The sequence below is a fragment of the Loa loa genome (assembly GCF_000183805.2).
Source record: "Loa loa unplaced genomic scaffold supercont3.353, whole genome shotgun sequence".
Taxonomy (NCBI): Eukaryota; Metazoa; Nematoda; class Chromadorea; order Rhabditida; family Onchocercidae; genus Loa; species Loa loa.
Genome location: NW_018108533.1, coordinates 44,140 through 62,895, shown reverse-complemented (window position 1 = coordinate 62,895; position 18,756 = coordinate 44,140). Strand labels below are relative to the sequence as shown.

The window sequence follows — 18,756 nt, the reverse complement described above, 5'->3', positions numbered from 1 at the left end:
TTATTCACAGAAAACAGTATGAAAATTATGAACACAATTACGGGAAATGGTATTATATACCGAATTAGAAATAAAATTATATTAAGAATAGTCTGTCATGAAGTGTTAACGTACTACTAGTAATACATTCCTTCATATTTCACATGGCTTAATCTTCCATGTCGCGTGAAAAACACACAGAGCTAAAATTGCTAAAACTGAATTGCATACAGCAGTTGACAGGAGGACATTCTTTTTTAGAAGGATTTGTTCCTTATTGAAATGACAAGTATTTCAGTCTTAATTATCATTTTTCAATTACTTAAGTCCTCGACTCGAAAATTTCGAGTTCAAATTTTAGTTCTAGTTTTGGTTTTCGCTATTGTACGTATTAAAATTTTTTGGCGAAAAGTTTTAGAAAAATTAAGTCAACTCCAGGATTTGACAAATTGATAAATCAAGGTAATCTTAAATCTATTGGAAAACCAGGAACGTTAGCGTACAGCTCACAAACACACACATACGCACACATACGCACACACACACACACACACACCTACACACACACACATACATACACCATGCACGTCTCATATCGAGTCGCGATACATTCGATGTTCATTAAAAGTTTGATCGCTAACCAAACAAAGGATACTAGTTTCTACAAAAAAAACACTCGATAAGCTACAATTTCCCAAATACACAGAAATATTTTTGTTGAAGAAAACTTAAAAACAGTTTGTTTATAAAAATTTAACCTAATGAAAATTTGAACTGCTGAAACCAAATGCCTCATTTAGAAGATCGTTGAATTGTCATATTTGATGGACAATCACAAACTACCTTCAGAAAGCGTTCTGCACTGAGAAATCTAAGCAACATAAATTTTTAAAAAAGAATGAAAACTTAAGAATTGAAGAAGTAGAAGAGACAAGCAAAAGGGAAGCCAAGACTTTTGGACTTTAATATTTTATGAGGAATCAACTAATACCACATTTGAACGTGAAACTTCAAAGATTCAACCGTTTTTTCGTATTAGGTTAAAGTACCGAAGGGTGATAAATCCAAAATTCAATTCAACCAAGATGAAATTAGGACATGAAAGCATTGGCATTCTTTCCTTTCCAAATTTGAATAACTCAAAAAAAAAATGCAAAAAACTGGCAGTCCTCAAAATGGCATTTAGGAAACTTCCAGTATGTGTATGAATTTCGACCTGATACCCCACCCAACGTAAAAATAGATAACAGTTGAGTAAAGTGATAAAGTAGTAAATGATAATAGTTGAATAAAGTGAGCACTGTGACACTACTAGGATCAGTAAAGAGAATCGAAAGAGATGGACGACAAAGAAGAAATGACTCATAAATGACGTACAAAAAACTGGAAGAAATGTAATGTAATTTATCGTTTCCTATGTAATTTACTTCTTCAAATTAACAAAGAAAAAAAAACAACGAAAGGAAGCAAAATAACTAAAGTTGCTTCATTTTTATCACACTGCAGTAACCGGCCCAATTTCAGCAGCAACAGCAGCTGCATGTACAGCTTTTAGAGTATGTGCTTCAGAACACTTACTTTTACGGATGCCAACAATCGGTGCCATTCGTTTTGTAAATTCGATATAATTTTTCTGCAGTTCATTCTGCAATTTTATAAAAATCAAATTCTCACCAAGAAATTTCGTCTGAATAATTCATCATGGGAATGGAATAGATGAATGAATTCAATAAGCTAACCTGATAAGCCTGCTGATCAGCCTGAATAAGTTTTCTGTTCTTCTGAAGAGCATCAGCACATTTCTTCGAGAAATCTTTGAAACATAAGCGAAGCTTATTCTGGAATTTATCCATCGGTTTGCCACGTTCATCCAAAACCATATTTGTAAGGAATACGTTGGCAACCTTTAAATAAGAATCTTTGTGAAGTTATTACTGAAATGATAATGAAAACAAGGATCTCCTCATCTGTACAACCCAAAAAAAGCAGACATCACCCATTACAAAATGTTATAAGATATAAAAAGGAGGAAGAAAAGATCTTCCAAAAAATAAAGAAAATTTTTGAATTTAGAAATCTAGTGGGAGCCAAATCATGAGCACCTTGCTTACTTACTTCCTTTAATATTTTGGTAAGTTTACAAAACTTTCAGACTTACTTCTATAGGACCTTGGTTGACAGTGGTACCAATGCAACCTTGCAGTACCATTTGAAGCATTTTAGCATCTGGTGGATCTTGCGCAGTAGCAGCAGCTAATTCACGAGTTCGTTTTTGGACATCTTCAATTGCAACTTCAATTGGCGTCAAAATTATTTGTTCGCGACTCACCACTTGAAGGCGTGTTTTTACGTATGGAAAACTGAAAAGATAAGCAGTTCATCTATGCAGAAAAAAATTCATAAAAAGATGAAAAAACAAAATTCATTCAACGTCTTTCATGTATGTAAATTCCCTGAAAGGCATCTACGTTTTCATCAAAACATTATTTTGATTGCAGTGCTGCAAATTGCTTTCTTCTGGATTGGGTCATGAACATGCAGCAAAGGTCTTGATTTGCATGAAGCTTTTACAAAAACTGTCATGCTTTAATATCTCGTATAAAAATTATGAATTTGAAATTTGATTCCAAGTTACCAATATTGCGTGGCTAGCACAGTTCGTCTTTTGTACTGATCCTTCAAATCACCATGGGCCCGACCATCTTTCGTAAACGGTGTCGCATAGACAAATCGATATAACTTGTGATTTCTCTCGAAATGAGTGGGACGACGACGCCGTTCCCAACTCTCCAAATACGGTTCTACATATGTGATTTGCAAATAGGCTTTGGTAGAATCCAAACGATTTCGATCAACCTACAAACCGACTTCACACATTAATTAGGGCAACCTTCTTTAAAAAAACTTCAACATACGAATAATATTATCACCGAAATTTACTCAAGAACGGGAAACATACAATATTTGAATCTTTAATAACTTCCACAACTCCTTTTCCAAAACGATCTGTGTAAAATGCATCCAAACGATGGCTAATTTCGGACAATTTCGTAATTGCCGGCTCTTTATAGATGAATTCGACACCGTCCAAATCACCAAAACGACTGCCATAAAAACCTACCCGAAAATAGGTACCGAAACAACGTTTGTCGGCACTGAAATTTCAACAAATTCTCAAAATCTGATGTCAGTAGAGAATAAAGTTTCTGTGCACTCTTCACACTACAACCGAAATACAACCATATTTTTTCAAGTATATCGTTTTGTTGTCGCTACAACCATATTTTTCCATTTATTTCTTTATCATAAATGTTTTCAAATGCTTGAATTAACTTTTGATAATTAATTATAATAGTCATAGCTACCTGCAAATGTCGTTTGAGCAAAAAATTATGCAGACAGCTGTTCAACGTCAAAACAAAAAAAAATCTTGCGTTATGTAAAATTAACATTATTCTCAAATTTTTTAAAAATTAAATGTTATAGCACGAATGAATTAATTTCAAATTCTTTCGCATATACCTTGGTAAAGGTGAAAACCACGCATCAGCAATGTCTTCAACCAGCGGTATAGTTGGTTCGATACGAGAAAGCGCTTGACTCAGACAACTATGTACTTGTGCCAAATGCCGATAATCACGATTTTCTTCCAAAATTGGTGTTATTACCTAATATAAACAAGTAATTGGAATGGAAGGATTGTATGAGAGTTCGAAATTTTTATAAGTAATTGGAATTTTTAAAAAAAAAGCTAGGTTACAATGGAACTATAGGAATGCTTAATAACCTTGTAGAGTTGTACCATTGATTCATACATTTGAGCTTTCTCCATAAACTGCGCCGTTTTCTCTACCAAATGTACTAAACCATTTTGTGTAAAATGACGACTTTCACAAATACCTTCTTCATCAGGACTGAAAATTCATTCGAATGCGTAGTACCTATTGCGTCAACAAATTCTTGTCATCTTTCAGACGAGAAATCTTTTAAAGCAAAGAATTTCAGTCTCATTTGAAAGTAAAACGAAAAAAAAATCCTAACAGTCCATGAGAAAACTAAGATTCATCCTTGAATTATTACGACAAATCTAAGATATAGATGGGAAATATTTTTTAAGATATAGATGAGAAAAAAAATAAATAAAAAACATTACCTAATAACATCATCTGAAACAGCACTTTCTTCGAGAATATTATCACTTATGGCTTCGAAAGCAGCAGCACCTTTAGGCACATACACATCATACTCACGCATCGAAATATATTCAGCAGCTAAAGCGGCTGCATGTAACATACATTGTGCGGCTTCCGCTGCATTATCCCGGGCTGAATGCTTATTTGCCATATTTATCAACCACGTCAACCTAAGTCATCACATTTGAAGCCAAGTACTGTATATTTCAAAACGAAATTCAGTTTCAAGGTTGTAAAAAAAAAGAGGAATTTGTACAGAATCAATGAGGTATGGGAGGGATGATACCAGATGATACCATAGCACTTTGGCAGATAGTCTGAATTTCAACCAAGTCAAGAATTCAATGGAACGGTTTGATGATTACCACAGTTTGATTGCCTATCGAATACGGTCATACTAATACAAAAAATATGACATGAAGAATAACCAGTTAGTATGAAATAATTCAAGTAAAGTTAGGATATGTTCTAATAACGGATGATAAAAAATGACGCTAACCTAAGATCTGGATTGTTCTGATATCCTTTCGCGACACGATACATGAGATCGATTAGCATTTCAAAATCATTTGTGTATTCCTTCATTTTCACTGTGTCCGACAATATCATATGCAAATTGAAAACAAGATCTTTTACCTGCAATGCAACATGCTCCATGCTTTCTTATCTGACAACTCTGAATCGCACAAAAAAGTTTAAAAATATTAATTCAAAAATTGACACTTTATGCAATTAACCTGCTCTGAAAAAGTAGTGTTGCGCAGCTGCGAATCAACGGAAGCGTCCGTTTCTGAATATGTTAGCACAGTTTTTAAACTGTGACGTAAACAATCTTCATTTATCCAGTCACCATGTTTGGTGCCCGTGGAAACCAAAGTACTCAATGACATCGTAATTTGCATCTTAACTTTTGAAAAACTTGCTCCTGATTCGAAACTCTGCCTCATCAACAGGTATAACGATGCTGCAGCCTACAAATTCTTTCCTATCAAATAAGTAAATCCAGCTTCATATTACGATACTTGATAAACGAAGAGAGTTTTGTACTATTTCCGTAAAGATTTTATCCTGACCACTCTTACTTTCAGCTTACTTCTTTGTCACGAAATGCTAATGCTTGCCGCACAAAACTATTCCAAATTCGTTTAAATAATGTGAGAGAATGATCTACCGCCTTTTCTTTGTGTAAAGTTATATCTATTTTTATCTTTGTAAATTATCTTAAAAGAAATTGTGGCACCTATAGTTCCACAACTTTAATGGGACTACAGATGCCGCAATTCTTACTAAATATTCCCATGAATTTTTTGAAATCGACAATAAACTGCTAATTTTAAGAGTGAAATAAATTAAATTTAAAGATTTCAAGCTTTTCAAAACTTTAATAGTACCTGCGAACGAACAGCTGGCAACCGGGATGCACAATGTCTTAGTAGATGAAGGCATAATTCACCGCATTGTTCAGTCTCCTGCAAACAAATCATCTGCGTCAGTTACCACAATAATTCTTAAAGCCTATGTGATGACAGATAAACATGCTTATGTGAAAGATACACATACACGTAGAAAAGGCGAAACAAAAGGTTCTGAATAAAAATAAGAGATGTATCCAGGAAAGATAGACTCGAATAAAAAAACCAATAACAGTCAGTATTTCGAGAATTCAAACTAAGAAACTAACTGAAAACCAGTATATTTCAAAAATATACAAATATTAACCTGTTCAAACAATAAATCTGGATACTTCGTAACTATTGCACGCTGACTTGCAAATACATTTTCCAAAGTTTGCACAGACTGGTTGCATGCAAGAATGTGCATCTTCAAAAAATTAAACTTTTTATTTTTTCCATAGTATTATATTCAACTGCTAACTTGACTATTTCGTTCATCCACTTTTTATTTATTTCAGTATTCAAGTTTCGGTTTTTCAATAGTAACAATCCTGACATTAATTTTACCCATCGATTTGGGTATTAAGACAATAAATCCTCAACATCTGCAATGCAACTATAACGTATAGGAATATGGAACATGTGCTTCTCGCAGCTAATGGTATTCAAGCAAAACAATATGTTTTTGAACTTCAAAATGGCGAAAAATAATTCAGAACAATAAAAATGACAAACTCACCAATACTTTTAATACGGAAGGTAACACATAAAAGAGATAATCAGAACCAAGAACCGAAACCACACGTATAATTAATTCTAACGTATCCAGCACTATTAATGGTATCTCGGTGCAAAGTGTCGCTTCAAGCGTAAGATCTTCATCACTTGCTAAACCAAACGAATTAATTCTGGAATATAAATGGCATCCGGATTTTTCTATACTATAATGATTTTCTCAGTATTTCACAACTCCAACTTAACTTCGAGATACTTCAGCGATTACAAACATGTAATATCATAATAGTGAGTGAAAATTTACGGATAGGTTCATCAGTTGACTGTCCACCACTACTACCAGTGCAACTTTTCCAAGAATCTTTCCCTTGTGAATCTTTGGTTTCTTTACGCCATCGAACACCACTTTCAGGATCGGCTGCACAGCGTAATTTTTTCCGGCTAACCTCTTTGACCGACAAACCTTCGATATTACTACCTTCATCCTTTACTTCTTCTGTAATCTCAGTGGTACCCTGCAAACTCCCAATAAACAATTCAATCGTTTTACCATCATATTATACAACTTTCCAGAAAGAAAATTTGTAGAAATTTTAAGTTCTTAATTTTGAGTCTTTCTTACAAGAAATAAGAACTGTTAGAAAAAAATGTGACCAGTACTTGATCAGAACAGAAAAGAGATGATCTGAATTCGAAGCATGAAACAGCAAGCTGTAAAACATTGAGAAACTGTAAAATTCGGTTGGATGATAAATCGCGAATCCATTGACGCAAATATGACCGCTCCATATTTTTCAGCGCCCAACAAAAACATGCTAACAGCTGGAAGAAATTTTAAGAAATAAAATTTGAAAAATGGAAATACAAAATGATTTGATTCAATGATCCCGCATTAAACTTCATTAAACTTTATGGTGATTACATATGTTTTATACAAATTATCACCTGACGTGTATTTTCCAATGAAAGTGATGGTCGCATTAAACCAATATGTCTTCGTTCGGTCCGTGGTGAGCAAGGTGGCGAAAAATTCACCCCACCAATTGCAAGCATAACTTTATCGTTGATAAATGGACTGTTGTCTATTTCTGTTGCGTAACTGTAATTTGGGATAATTTAGAAATAGCTACAATCTTCCAAAATTTGAAAACGGTAAATTCTGAAAGGTTCGTGCAAAACCGGAAAGCTTACCCACTAGAAACGGATGTGGAAATCTCATAGTTAGCACTAGAAGATTTCGAGTAAGGGTCATGCAATTGAGCTGATGCATCCAGAACAATGCCGATCATTGGTAAATATAAGGATGCCACTCGCGCTTTCACCGTGTTATCAAGAAGACGAGCATCCAATTCATGGGTGCTCAGCAAATTACGAATAAGGCTTATAGCACTGCAAATAGTCCCAAAATTAAGACAGCGTAAATGTATAGTAATATAAATCGAAGTTATTAAATAAATAGAAATATGGCACAAGTGAACATTTTTTTTCAAAAATGGAAATTAGAGCGAGTCTCACAACTCGAAACGTGAAAAGAACTAACCGTGATTGAAGCAGAGTGTTTGAAGTCTCAAGAACAGAAGCCAGGTCAGCTAGGGCAAGCCCAATTAGAAAATGCCGCGAACGAAACTCAACAGTTAACTCTGCTGATCCAACTGGACCATGTGATTCATATGCTTGACTTGAAGAACAAAAAAGGCTTTATAAAACTGGTTCTGTTCCGAATAGAAAAAAAGAAAAAACAAACCGGTAGTTTCGGAAATTTGTCAAAAGATGGATTTCCGAAATTCAAAATTTTTGACCTTGAAAAACTAAATCAAACCTGTCAGTGATATTTGAATTTCCTGGACTAGGAAGTTGGATATGTGAAGAATGACGCAACGATGCAGTTAAATTGGCGCTACCTTCCGAACTAGATGAAAATGCCGATGCTGCTGACTGAAATTCGAAGTGATCGAGACCAGAAAGAGGTAGTTAGTATTGATTAGTTGATTAAAAATGACAAATCCCTTAAAATCCAAAACATACATGAAATGATCCACCGGAATGGCTTGTTGACATACCCTGTATGTTACCAGAACCAAATGGCAAGTTCAACACAACGAAATGCTCATGAGAAGCAATAATACGCAAAAAGTCCAACTTAATTAGCATGAGGGTCGGGACCATGCATGATTCGGCGGAGTTTCTAGAAAAAAAAAGTAATGTCAACAAATTCCCAGCACCATAAAATCCAGCAATTATAATTATGCCAAATAAGCTCTTCATCGCTATTCATTTACATTGAGTGTTCAGTTTGGCGCATTTATTATTTATAAAATATCTTGGTCAGAAAGACTACATGCAGATTTGAAAAAACCTCAAGATCGAGTTTCTGGAACAACAGTCAATTTGAATATTAATAATTCAGAAAATGAATTCAGTTTTTTTTAAAAGAGAATTTCTACAAAAATTACCCTATTTTAGCAGCGATTTCGCGGTTAAACTCTCTGACCAATGTCATCACAAAAGTTCGATCCATCAATGAAAAACAATCACGCAAGAAATATGCCCAAGAAATACTGATTGATTGCGACTGAAGTAGATAAATTCAATCCTATCCCATACACTGATAACAAACACATATTATATTCCCCTCTTCCTTTTGTTGCAGTCGTTATCAATACCATTGCGTGAATGCATGTCACAGCTTATTATCGCCCTGTTTTTAAATAACGCAGATATCTTTTGCCTGAACAATTAACTATGCCATGGAAATACCTGTCTTGGATCTTTCGAAGTTCTTTGGACCACCTCGCTGACAACAGCCTGAGAAAGGGCATTCAAATCTTGGATAAAAGCTTCACTAAAGCGAAGCTTGCGCGGCAAATACAAACGATTTGAAAGAGATAAATGTTCTGCCATTGATTTAATCTATAAAAAAAGTACTCTGAATAAAAAACGAAAGTGTGCTAGGAAAATAAAAACAAAAATATGTTAAATATGCTGCATAAGTCGTCTTCATTATTTGGCCTGAATATTATTCGATTTACATCGCAAAGAATAGAGGAATAATTGGATTGCTCTAACCTTATATAAGTTCCATAAATAAATACTACATAAATAAACGACTCAATAAACTTGGTATAAGGAAACATACCATAAGTTCAAGGAAGAACCAGGAATTAAGAAAAGCCATTTCTCGAGCTGCACCACCACTGATTACCCACTGCAATGCTAATTCTTCGTGCATCACCTGCAAGAACTCGATATATGCGAAATGGATCCTAAAAATTATTGAAAATTTTATCAGAATAACTTTGAAATCTCAGTGGAAATTCCGTCTAACCAGAATCGACCATTCAATTATAACTGCAATTTTCACATAACCTACTTCAATCAATTGCGTTTCCGACACATTTTTCTATTGTTTCTGTTATTACTCATACCAATTCAGAAAGTTGCCACTTGAAAATTTTAATTGTTCAAGTCTAATCTTGTTCTTGCTCGCTTCAGCTGAAGCTGAACTCTGAATAACAAACTCTTAAATGTAAAACATTGGATTACTAGAAAGATTCATGAAAACTAGTCAAAAATACACTGCATAACCTTTTTCGATTCTTTCGGTTCACGGTCACCTTCAACAGATGCCTTCATGTAATTTGTTCGTTCAAATTCTTCTTTAAAAAATTTTTTTTATTTATTGCCCGATTTTCATAAAAGGATACCCTAACCATCTTTTTCAGAATAAATTATAACACACTGAAATGAAAATGAGCCATTTTCCAATAATTAAGAGTCTGATTTGATCACTGCATACACCAATTTCAACAAAAGTATCAAATATAAAATCCAAAAAAAAAATCATAAGAGGTATGTTCATCAAATCAAATTCCGAAATTAAACTCCACTTACTAATAATATCGAGCAAATGCTTGCTTTCTGGTGAAGTAGGTAGAGTACCTTCCGATTTCGCCTCCGTCTTACTGCTCTTTAGTTGTACGATTGGAGTTTCTAAATCTAAGAAAACCATCGAAATTTCATTACGTAAACGTTAATTATATTGACACCTTAATTCGTAATAAATAATGTCATTGTTAAGTTATAATTGTAAATTAACAGAATTAAGTAAATCTATAATAAACCTCTAAGGGCAATTTTGTGGTAATGTATATATGTGGTGAGGAGTGAACTACGACCATGGGCATCGCGGAAGCTATTCAAGAGAACGGTACATATTTTGACAAGTTGTCCAAGCACTTCAAAGCATACAGCTGACACAGATACTGCAAAAAATCGATAACATTAAAAATGAATTTGAAAACTGAAAACGCACTCAACTATTCAACCTAAACTGAACGTGGGCATCAAGATAATGATAGTTATATGTCGTTATCGAAGAAGAGAAGGACTAAGAGTTCATGTAATCCCAGAAGACATACTGTCGAGTGTTATCTAAAGATCACAGTTCACAAATAGAAATGTCTTATTTAAAAATCCGTTTATGATAGTTCTGACCAATATTCATCCCAAAAATACATAATTGAAAATAACGAAACAAACCGGTATATGGAGGATTTGCAATTAGAGCCAACAACTTATCCAGTATAACATAAAGGAAAGCAACCATTGGTTCCGGGCGAGCTTTTATGACACTTCTTATTGCATCCTTTAAATCGACTTCCGATACCGGTGGATTCTTTTTATCGTTTACAATTAACGATTGATACGCAGCCAGAAATCTGTCCAAATGAGAGTCCTGAAAATAATAGTTGGTAATACTTTCAAAACTGGTTTTATATTTCTCTTCGTGGGAAAAGGAACGACTGAATAGAACTGACTATCTGACAAACTAAGTTGGCTTAACTTCTTAACGAAACAAAAACATTAGAATATATGCGCATCTTACCTGTGTATGAACTGTTGTAACAGCCTCAAGTTTAACATCAAAAAGCGGTTTGTGTCCTTCCAGCCATCTAACATTCGGTAAATTAACATCCGGTGAAAGATACCCGTAACTTTGCGGTAACTGTTCTAATGCAATCGGCAAAGTAAATTCACCAGTTTGCAATCGTCCATCTTTCAGCAGTGGAATCCATGAATACCCTATGGGTATTTTTACTTCATCGCCAACTTTATTTGGCTTACAAGTAATGTGGAAAAAAGTGAATAGTATGTGATGGCCATCATTTAAATCAACCGGCAAATTGACTTTTATTTCATCGTAGAAACTTGGTGTTCTGAAATTAAATTTTCAAAAAAAAAGAAAAAACGAAATTTTATTCTAAAATTCGGAAGCAGCCATTCACTTTGTTAATACCACAAACATTGTGCCATTTTATCTAAATCTATGCCATTCAACACAAGAAAAATTTAATGAGTTATTAAATTTCTTCTTAAATGCCGTTCGTCCACTAGAAGTGAGTGACGGAATAACAAGAACCACAAATCCACGTGTGTTAAATAGCCAGTGATATTCATCTTTGGATTTTCTGTAAACTCACGTTAAAAATTTTCTGGACGCTATCACCCCAAAGGACAAAAAGGTAAGTGAAGTTCTCTACAAACACAACCATATAACAATTTACTTGCTTTGATTGTTACTTTATCTATATCCATTACATCTATTTGAAACATATTTCAATAATTACTTGTTATGATAGGAAACTGCAGTATCAGCAGAAAAAGTAATGTTTGGCCCACTCGATTTACCAAATATAGCATAAACAGGTTTTTCCTGGGCATTCATCAGTTCCACATGTATGGCAATGTTACGTGATGGGCCAGAGCGACTGGATAAATTTACTGATCGAGGATAAACGTAAAGCAAGTTCCTAAGATATCATCATTTCACCAAGAAGAAAACAAGGAAAATATGAAGTATGAGTAATATTTAACGAATTCGACAGTTTACCTATATGTAGCATTTACTGCATAAATTCCTTTACTTGGAAATTCTACAATTTCCTTGACGATATCCGCTGGATTGCCAGAAACGAATGGATGCACACGAAGAAGTTCAGGTGTAAGCCGGAAAATGCATAAAATACTTAGCTAATTATATATCTCAGTCAATTATATATCTTAATTATATATCCACATGACTAATCCATATCTTCAAGGACCAATAACAGATTTTTCTTTATAACCAATCAGAAATGCAAATTCTAGTTAATTTTCAAAAACTTGATTGTCCGAACAGAGAGATCGTGGATTTTATCTCTTCAAATACTATATTCTACAATAAACATAGGAAGAATAAACTGCAAAAAGGAAATATAGCATTAAAAATATACAATAATAATAATAGTCAATCTGGTACCTCATTAAAGACTCGCCACATCCACCTGACAATTCCATTTTGAATGTGATTGGAAATGTCTTCAGCCTAGCTAACTTGGAACCACCTTTTCGACAATCCGCAAGCATTTTGCACAGATCCTCATCAGTCAAACGTTCTGCTTCCTATTAGTGGTGGTCAAAAAGTAGAAAATAATGAAATTTGAATTTTAAAAAAAATATAAATTTCACATGAAGCATGCAAAATATAAATTTCATACATATACAAACCGGAATTCCCACTACGATCACTGGTGAATGGTAATCAATAATAACAACTGGATTAAGAGATTTAGCACCATAACATTACCACGATTTTTGACAGTACATAATCATACATTATTGTTGGGTGTCAGCAATATTTGGATAATGGCCACCTTTATTAATCCCTCCAAAAATTTTGAAACAATTTAGCTCACATCATACAAAATTCACAAATTTTTAACTTAACATTACCTGTCTAAAGAACGAATTTAAACTGAGCAGCAAAGGTTGTAAAGCATTTAAAGAAGTCAACGGGGAACCGCCATCTCTCAGTAGTGAGTCAGTTTCGAGACCTGATCCCACTGCAGTTGTATCACTTTGCGAGATAGTCAAATGAAGGCCTCCAAAAATTTTACGTTTTTGCAATGGTGTACGACTTTTTTGGGGTTGCTGTGCACCCACAAAAACAGCACCGGATGAAGTTCCGCTACCCACGCGACGAAATGTTCCGGATGTTGAATTCGATATTCGATCTGAAAGAAAGATCGGCTTTAATTTGCCATTTCAATCAATTTAAACCTCGTGGAATAAAGTTTTAAGCTGAGTCCCTTAAAATGAAAACGAAAATCTAATTGAAATATAATACAGTTTAGAAAATTACCACATCCCAAAAACATCTACGACCAATCCTCAGAATCCGAAATCTTTTAAAGATATAACCAACTCACCCATACTGATAATACTTTCTACATCGAACAATGTAGTTGGTGAAGCTGGTGTTACATCCTGTCCTGCAAATGCTACAATTGTGAGAAATTATAATTATTAAAATTGAAAAGCGGATAAGAACATCTTAAAAGATTTTAGGGAAATCTTGCCTTATCAGCTTCATCAATTTATCAATTTCAACATGCCGAAAAAACTGGATTAAAGTAATCAAAACAATTTTTTTGAATAAAAGATAACCATAAAACCCTCTTTACTTAATTTATCCGCAAAATAACCATATTCAGGAAATTCATAATTCAGAGAGATAGTGCAAAAAAAAGAAAAAAAAATAACCAGCAACAGAGCTCGCAATCATTGCCGTTAATGCTTCCGTTTTATCCGGACGGTGTGATCCATTAAGGATTTGATTCAGGTCAATGGCAAACCAACCAAGTGGCATTCGAAAAGCACCAAGTCGTTCACAATAGTGCTGTGCCGTTTGCATCAACCGTTCCTTGTTTTTATCTTCTTTCAGATACGGCTCACATGCATCTGCTACTTCGCATGGTTGTAACACTTTTTCCAGCTGAAAATTTGAATTCAGATTCGAAAATTTCGAAGAATTTCCCAAAGTTAAATATAACATTCTGCTGATACTTTATTTTTTCTACCTTGATGACAATAAATATATCATTCAGTGGTTGACTTATACTGAAAACCGCTTGTGTACATTTGCTTGCCTCATCCACACAATCAGCGTGTTGCGAAATCATTGCTTGGAGCAAATCATCATTTACATCAAAATAGAAATTTTCCGATATCTGAAAATTCATGATTATTCAATCTTCAGCAACCTTTACCAGTTCTTGATTTTCAATAGTCCTCAATAATTCTAGATGGCAATGGTAGTAATGGGTGTTTCTATATAATTATGAAAATCCAGAACTAAAGCTTTGTCGAATTGGCGGCGACGAAATACAGCCAAAAACTTCAACTGACAAAAACTGATTCCTTAAATTTAAAAGATACAGTTTTTGAGGAAAATAAAATTTAATTTGCTGAATGCCTACTTTTCGCTTTCCCTTCAAATCATAAAGCACTATGGTACCGAAAACAGGTTCGAACGAAGGTTCAAGCTGTAACTGAAAAATCAAAACTGTTTAAACAAATGAAATTCCTGTTGAAACTATGTCTCACTTCGTTTTTATTGAAAATATATCTCAATAAGTACCAAGCAGAAATATAAATACGATAAGAAATGGCAAAAATCATACTGCGTACTGTATACTATACATCATAAGGTATCATATTTTCTTAGTTATACTGTATGCATTCCAGCGTGGTAAAGATTTCTTTTTTACTTGTAAGAAAACAAGTTAACACACAGGTGGAGAAAGAAGGTCAAAGCTTTACAGCAATTTGGAATCTCTCCGAGAGGCCAAATTAAGTGAATTTAAAAAAACTGAAATTTCGAAAGCTCAACTACTAACCTTCAAAACTTTGATGAAAAGTTTCTGACCCGTATGCTCAACCGGGAATGGCGCTGCGCTTCGACGTTCAATTACATCAGTCTAAACAATTTTGTTACGCGCCATGAAGCACCAGATTCTCAGCTTCGAATGTACATATAAAAAACCGTCAAATAGCTTACTACATATTTTAGGTGTTTTATACTCTTGAATGGCAGGAAAATCTCCATCAGAAAGGTAGTATGCTTCATGAAATAAAATAAAAAATTGAATCAACTGTGTAACACAAACTTCGGGTTGAGGCGGAAGTAAGTTAATCAATGCATTTTGTCGATGGGCTCGTCTTCGGGCTTCATTAATTTGATCAAGTTGTGTATTTGAAATACGCTGCATCACACCTGACAAAAAGAATTTTTTATATTCGATGACATGTTTTTTTACAATAACATTTTTAAAAATGAGTGTCTAGCTATTTTTGGTAATCATCTGATGAAAAACTACCCTAAAAATGATCAGTAGATCTGATTTTTTTCCAATAATTATTAATATGATCTGTGAATTTCATCCTTATTTAGGGTTTTTTCCTTCTAATTTAATCCGCAAACCTGGCACTGTGGGATCACTAGCAGAAGAATGAAGTTGATGAGGTGCACGCAAGGTATCATCACGATTCGTTCCACCGGATGACGAACCAACAGTACACATTGAATCGGACGAATAGTGTGAACCGAATGAGTCACGTTTTGCGATCTGTTATTATCGATTCCGAAATTATATCACTCATAACATAAAGAATAAAAAAAAGTAAAAACTTATGGCAAAATACATGACTTAAGATTATTTTAAATCAAACTACCAACTCTTTTCATTTTGTCTAACTGCGATAGAGAATGTATATAACGATGCACTAAAGCTTAATTACCATTGTACCTTAACAAGTAAAATGTATGACTGACTTCTTTTTGTAACCTAATATTTGATAAACAGTCTAAGCGAATGAACAGATAATTTAACCTAGCAAATGTTTCGAAGTTTAGACATCATAAAATTTTCAAGAATAATTACTCTTCTTTACGATTATGTTGCAACATACTTGATTGGAGATAAAAGTAATACTACCAAGTTTCTTGAAATATTTCATAACGCACACCTTTCAAATTTAATTCACAAACAAGTAATTAATGAGTTGTTGTAAACTCAACGTAAAAACACTACAAACTAAAAATCCTTAATCAACCTATACTATACAGTCAAAAAATCCTGCAAATGTGCTTGAAAATTGGTAACAGCTTTTAAAAAGTGTATGTTAAAAAATGTATGCTAAAAAATTATTTTTAACATACACGCATTTCTAACGTGCACAGGTTCACCTATGATATAACAATCAGTCATGACAATTTCAAACTTCACAAGAACTTTAAGGAATTCCGGAAGCTGTATTCAAAAAATATTATACGCTGCATTATTATGTGTTGTTACAATGGGTGATATCTGCAGTAGACTGCTAACAGCATTTGCTGTAAAATGATGCTTATCGGATTGAACCGACGTTTGAATAAAGCAAATGTCTATTCAATCTAATAAGCACCATCTGTGGTAAGCGATATTACCACTTCGTCCCAAGTTTAAGATGTTCCAAATTTTAAAATAATTTAGCTGAAAAATCCTTCTTTCATATTATACGGTCTTCCTTTTTTTCAAAAAGCTTTTAATGAACATATCATGCATATAGTTTCATGTTAAACAGGCTGAAGTACAACATTACGATTAAGACCATTTGTATAGGTTATATTTGTAGTTTATCGATACTTTTTACCTGATCCTCGCCTACTGTGCTAACACTTCGCCCGATAGGTCGGTCCGAATCAACTTCAAAAATTTGTTTTGGTGTAGTTTGAGCAATAATCGGCCGTTCCATTAGTAATCGAATATATGCTTCACCGCTTGAATATTGCACATACTTTCGCTGTACTAGCGAAAAACTATCATTGTATGTTTGTATAATATCTTTTACCAGTGGATCGACACTGGAAAAGGTTATTCAAAAATGAAGTAGCAGATACCGAATTCATATAAAATTAAAATGCAAACAGTGATTGAATTACTAACAGTGGTAAACAAATACCCCTAAGCAATAAATGAATCAAATCTTCACTGAAAATCATAGTTTTGAAAACTCTCAACTTGTGATTCATTTAGGAAAAAATTAAAAAACCCTGAAAGATTTGATGGAATCGGTGATTCGACCGTAAGCTGATCTCGGTATACCAAACGTACTTCGATATCATCAGCCGGAAACTCTGCCATCCTGAAAGTCATAGTGAAAAGAAGCAGAACGAAAGATACTCCGAAATATAACTCCGATGTCTGCTAAGAAATATACTCTTGAAATCGAAGGCATTTTTGTAAACATATGTCGAAAGTTGCTACGCGCAAACCTTCTCAAATTACTGTTAGTGGCAATATGTTCATTCACGGAAGAGTTGCTTTTTCGTTGCGATAAGATGTCTTCCACATCCAGCGATTCAGCTATCTCAATTAAATTGATCTGAAAATCAAGGATAAATTCTGCTTTTATGACTACATTTCAAATTAGTCATATGGAAGAGGAACTGATTCTTATTCTAATTTTTGTTCAAATCCTTATTTCTTGTCATGCAATTATTTTACCATTTGCATTTTAATTATCAACACGACAAGAAAAAACATTTCAGGAGACAATGATTGAGGAACAATTTTATTCAAAAATAAATCCACTCAGTATTACTCTCTTATTTTCACATTTATACTTCATCCATGCTAAATTAGAAATTTCATTATAATTAATAACTCACAACAAATGTCTGACATATTAGCATATACTTTTTCTGTATGATTTCCTCAATAATGAAGAACTGTAAATAAATTTTTTACTTAACTTCTAAGATTTTTTTGAGAAACAAAAGTCCTTTTCATAAATTTATAATTTGATTTTTACAATTTGACGATTTGTAATTTGACAATTTCAGGATACTTAGGGTTTCAAATAGAACGACAACTTTCAAGAATGATGATATCTTTTAGTCATCTTTCACTAGATTATACGGTGAAAACTAACAGTTTGAGGACTACTGTCCGTTGCATCCATTTGCATGGCATTTTGCGGATGCAGTAACAAACTTCCCATCATAATATGTCGACGTACATCAGCTGCAGTCATCCTGCAAATAATAAAAACACCAAACTAGAACTAATATTTTCCAGAAATGTTTTAGATTTTAAGAAAAACAAGAAGCACAAATATTTGAAGAAAAATAACAGACAAAAAACTTAAACATCCTCCACTTTTTTGGAATAACAATGATCGTTTTAAAAACCACCAGGAACACCACCAGGAAGTTATTAAAAAACTAAAAAGAAATAGAGGTGATTTACTTATTTCGTTTCGAAGCAAATGCCCGCTGTCCACCTTGTGATGACATAGTGAACAATGAATGCTATACTTCTTCGTAATGGAACATTATGAGATTAGTCATAAGCTGAAATAACATTGCGACAATTGGGAATGAAACCAATCAATATGGCGATACGTTTTTTGATGACAAAGGAAGATTTGCCACATCTGTTCTGCTACTGATGTCGCTACTGTACGAAAGCTACTTTAAATCAACATAAAGTAATTAAAATATATAAGTATGAAATAGGTGTATATGAAATAAGTATAACAGTTAGATATAAATATGTAAACATAAATAGACGAACATGAATTCGGATAATTGG

The 18,756-nt window shown here is 33.7% G+C and overlaps 1 protein-coding gene across 2 annotated transcripts; it reads right to left on the bottom strand.

The window, feature by feature from the left end:
* Nucleotides 1-1,238: 1,238 nt before the first annotated feature.
* On the bottom strand, nt 1,239-18,521 carry LOAG_04806 (the record flags this gene model as incomplete). Of its 2 annotated transcripts, XM_003140343.2 has the most annotated exons (43): nt 18,412-18,521; nt 18,095-18,197; nt 17,436-17,545; nt 17,213-17,305; nt 16,814-17,024; nt 15,603-15,747; nt 15,289-15,395; nt 15,019-15,099; nt 14,599-14,670; nt 14,200-14,349; nt 13,883-14,114; nt 13,549-13,611; nt 13,073-13,353; nt 12,600-12,742; nt 11,929-12,111; nt 11,187-11,517; nt 10,841-11,036; nt 10,423-10,563; nt 10,193-10,291; nt 9,887-9,957; nt 9,438-9,533; nt 9,059-9,211; nt 8,755-8,873; nt 8,327-8,486; nt 8,121-8,236; nt 7,842-7,979; nt 7,493-7,690; nt 7,247-7,400; nt 6,962-7,123; nt 6,606-6,816; nt 6,306-6,454; nt 5,892-5,993; nt 5,564-5,641; nt 4,910-5,143; nt 4,672-4,808; nt 4,133-4,342; nt 3,767-3,893; nt 3,502-3,647; nt 2,939-3,134; nt 2,615-2,835; nt 2,138-2,339; nt 1,719-1,883; nt 1,239-1,624 (listed from the first exon to the last, which is right to left on the bottom strand). In XM_003140343.2, exons 1-43 carry the CDS (start codon nt 18,456-18,458, stop codon nt 1,475-1,477), a joined length of 6,483 nt encoding a protein of 2,160 aa, XP_003140391.1. In that variant the 5' UTR covers nt 18,459-18,521. The 2 variants fall into 2 exon arrangements, with proteins under 2 accessions (XP_003140391.1, XP_020305036.1); XM_020446681.1 differs by lacking the exons at nt 12,600-12,742; nt 13,073-13,353; nt 13,549-13,611; ... (9 more) ...; nt 18,095-18,197; nt 18,412-18,521 and adding an exon at nt 12,192-12,222 and having other exon boundaries at nt 1,475-1,624.
* Nucleotides 18,522-18,756: the final 235 nt, after the last annotated feature.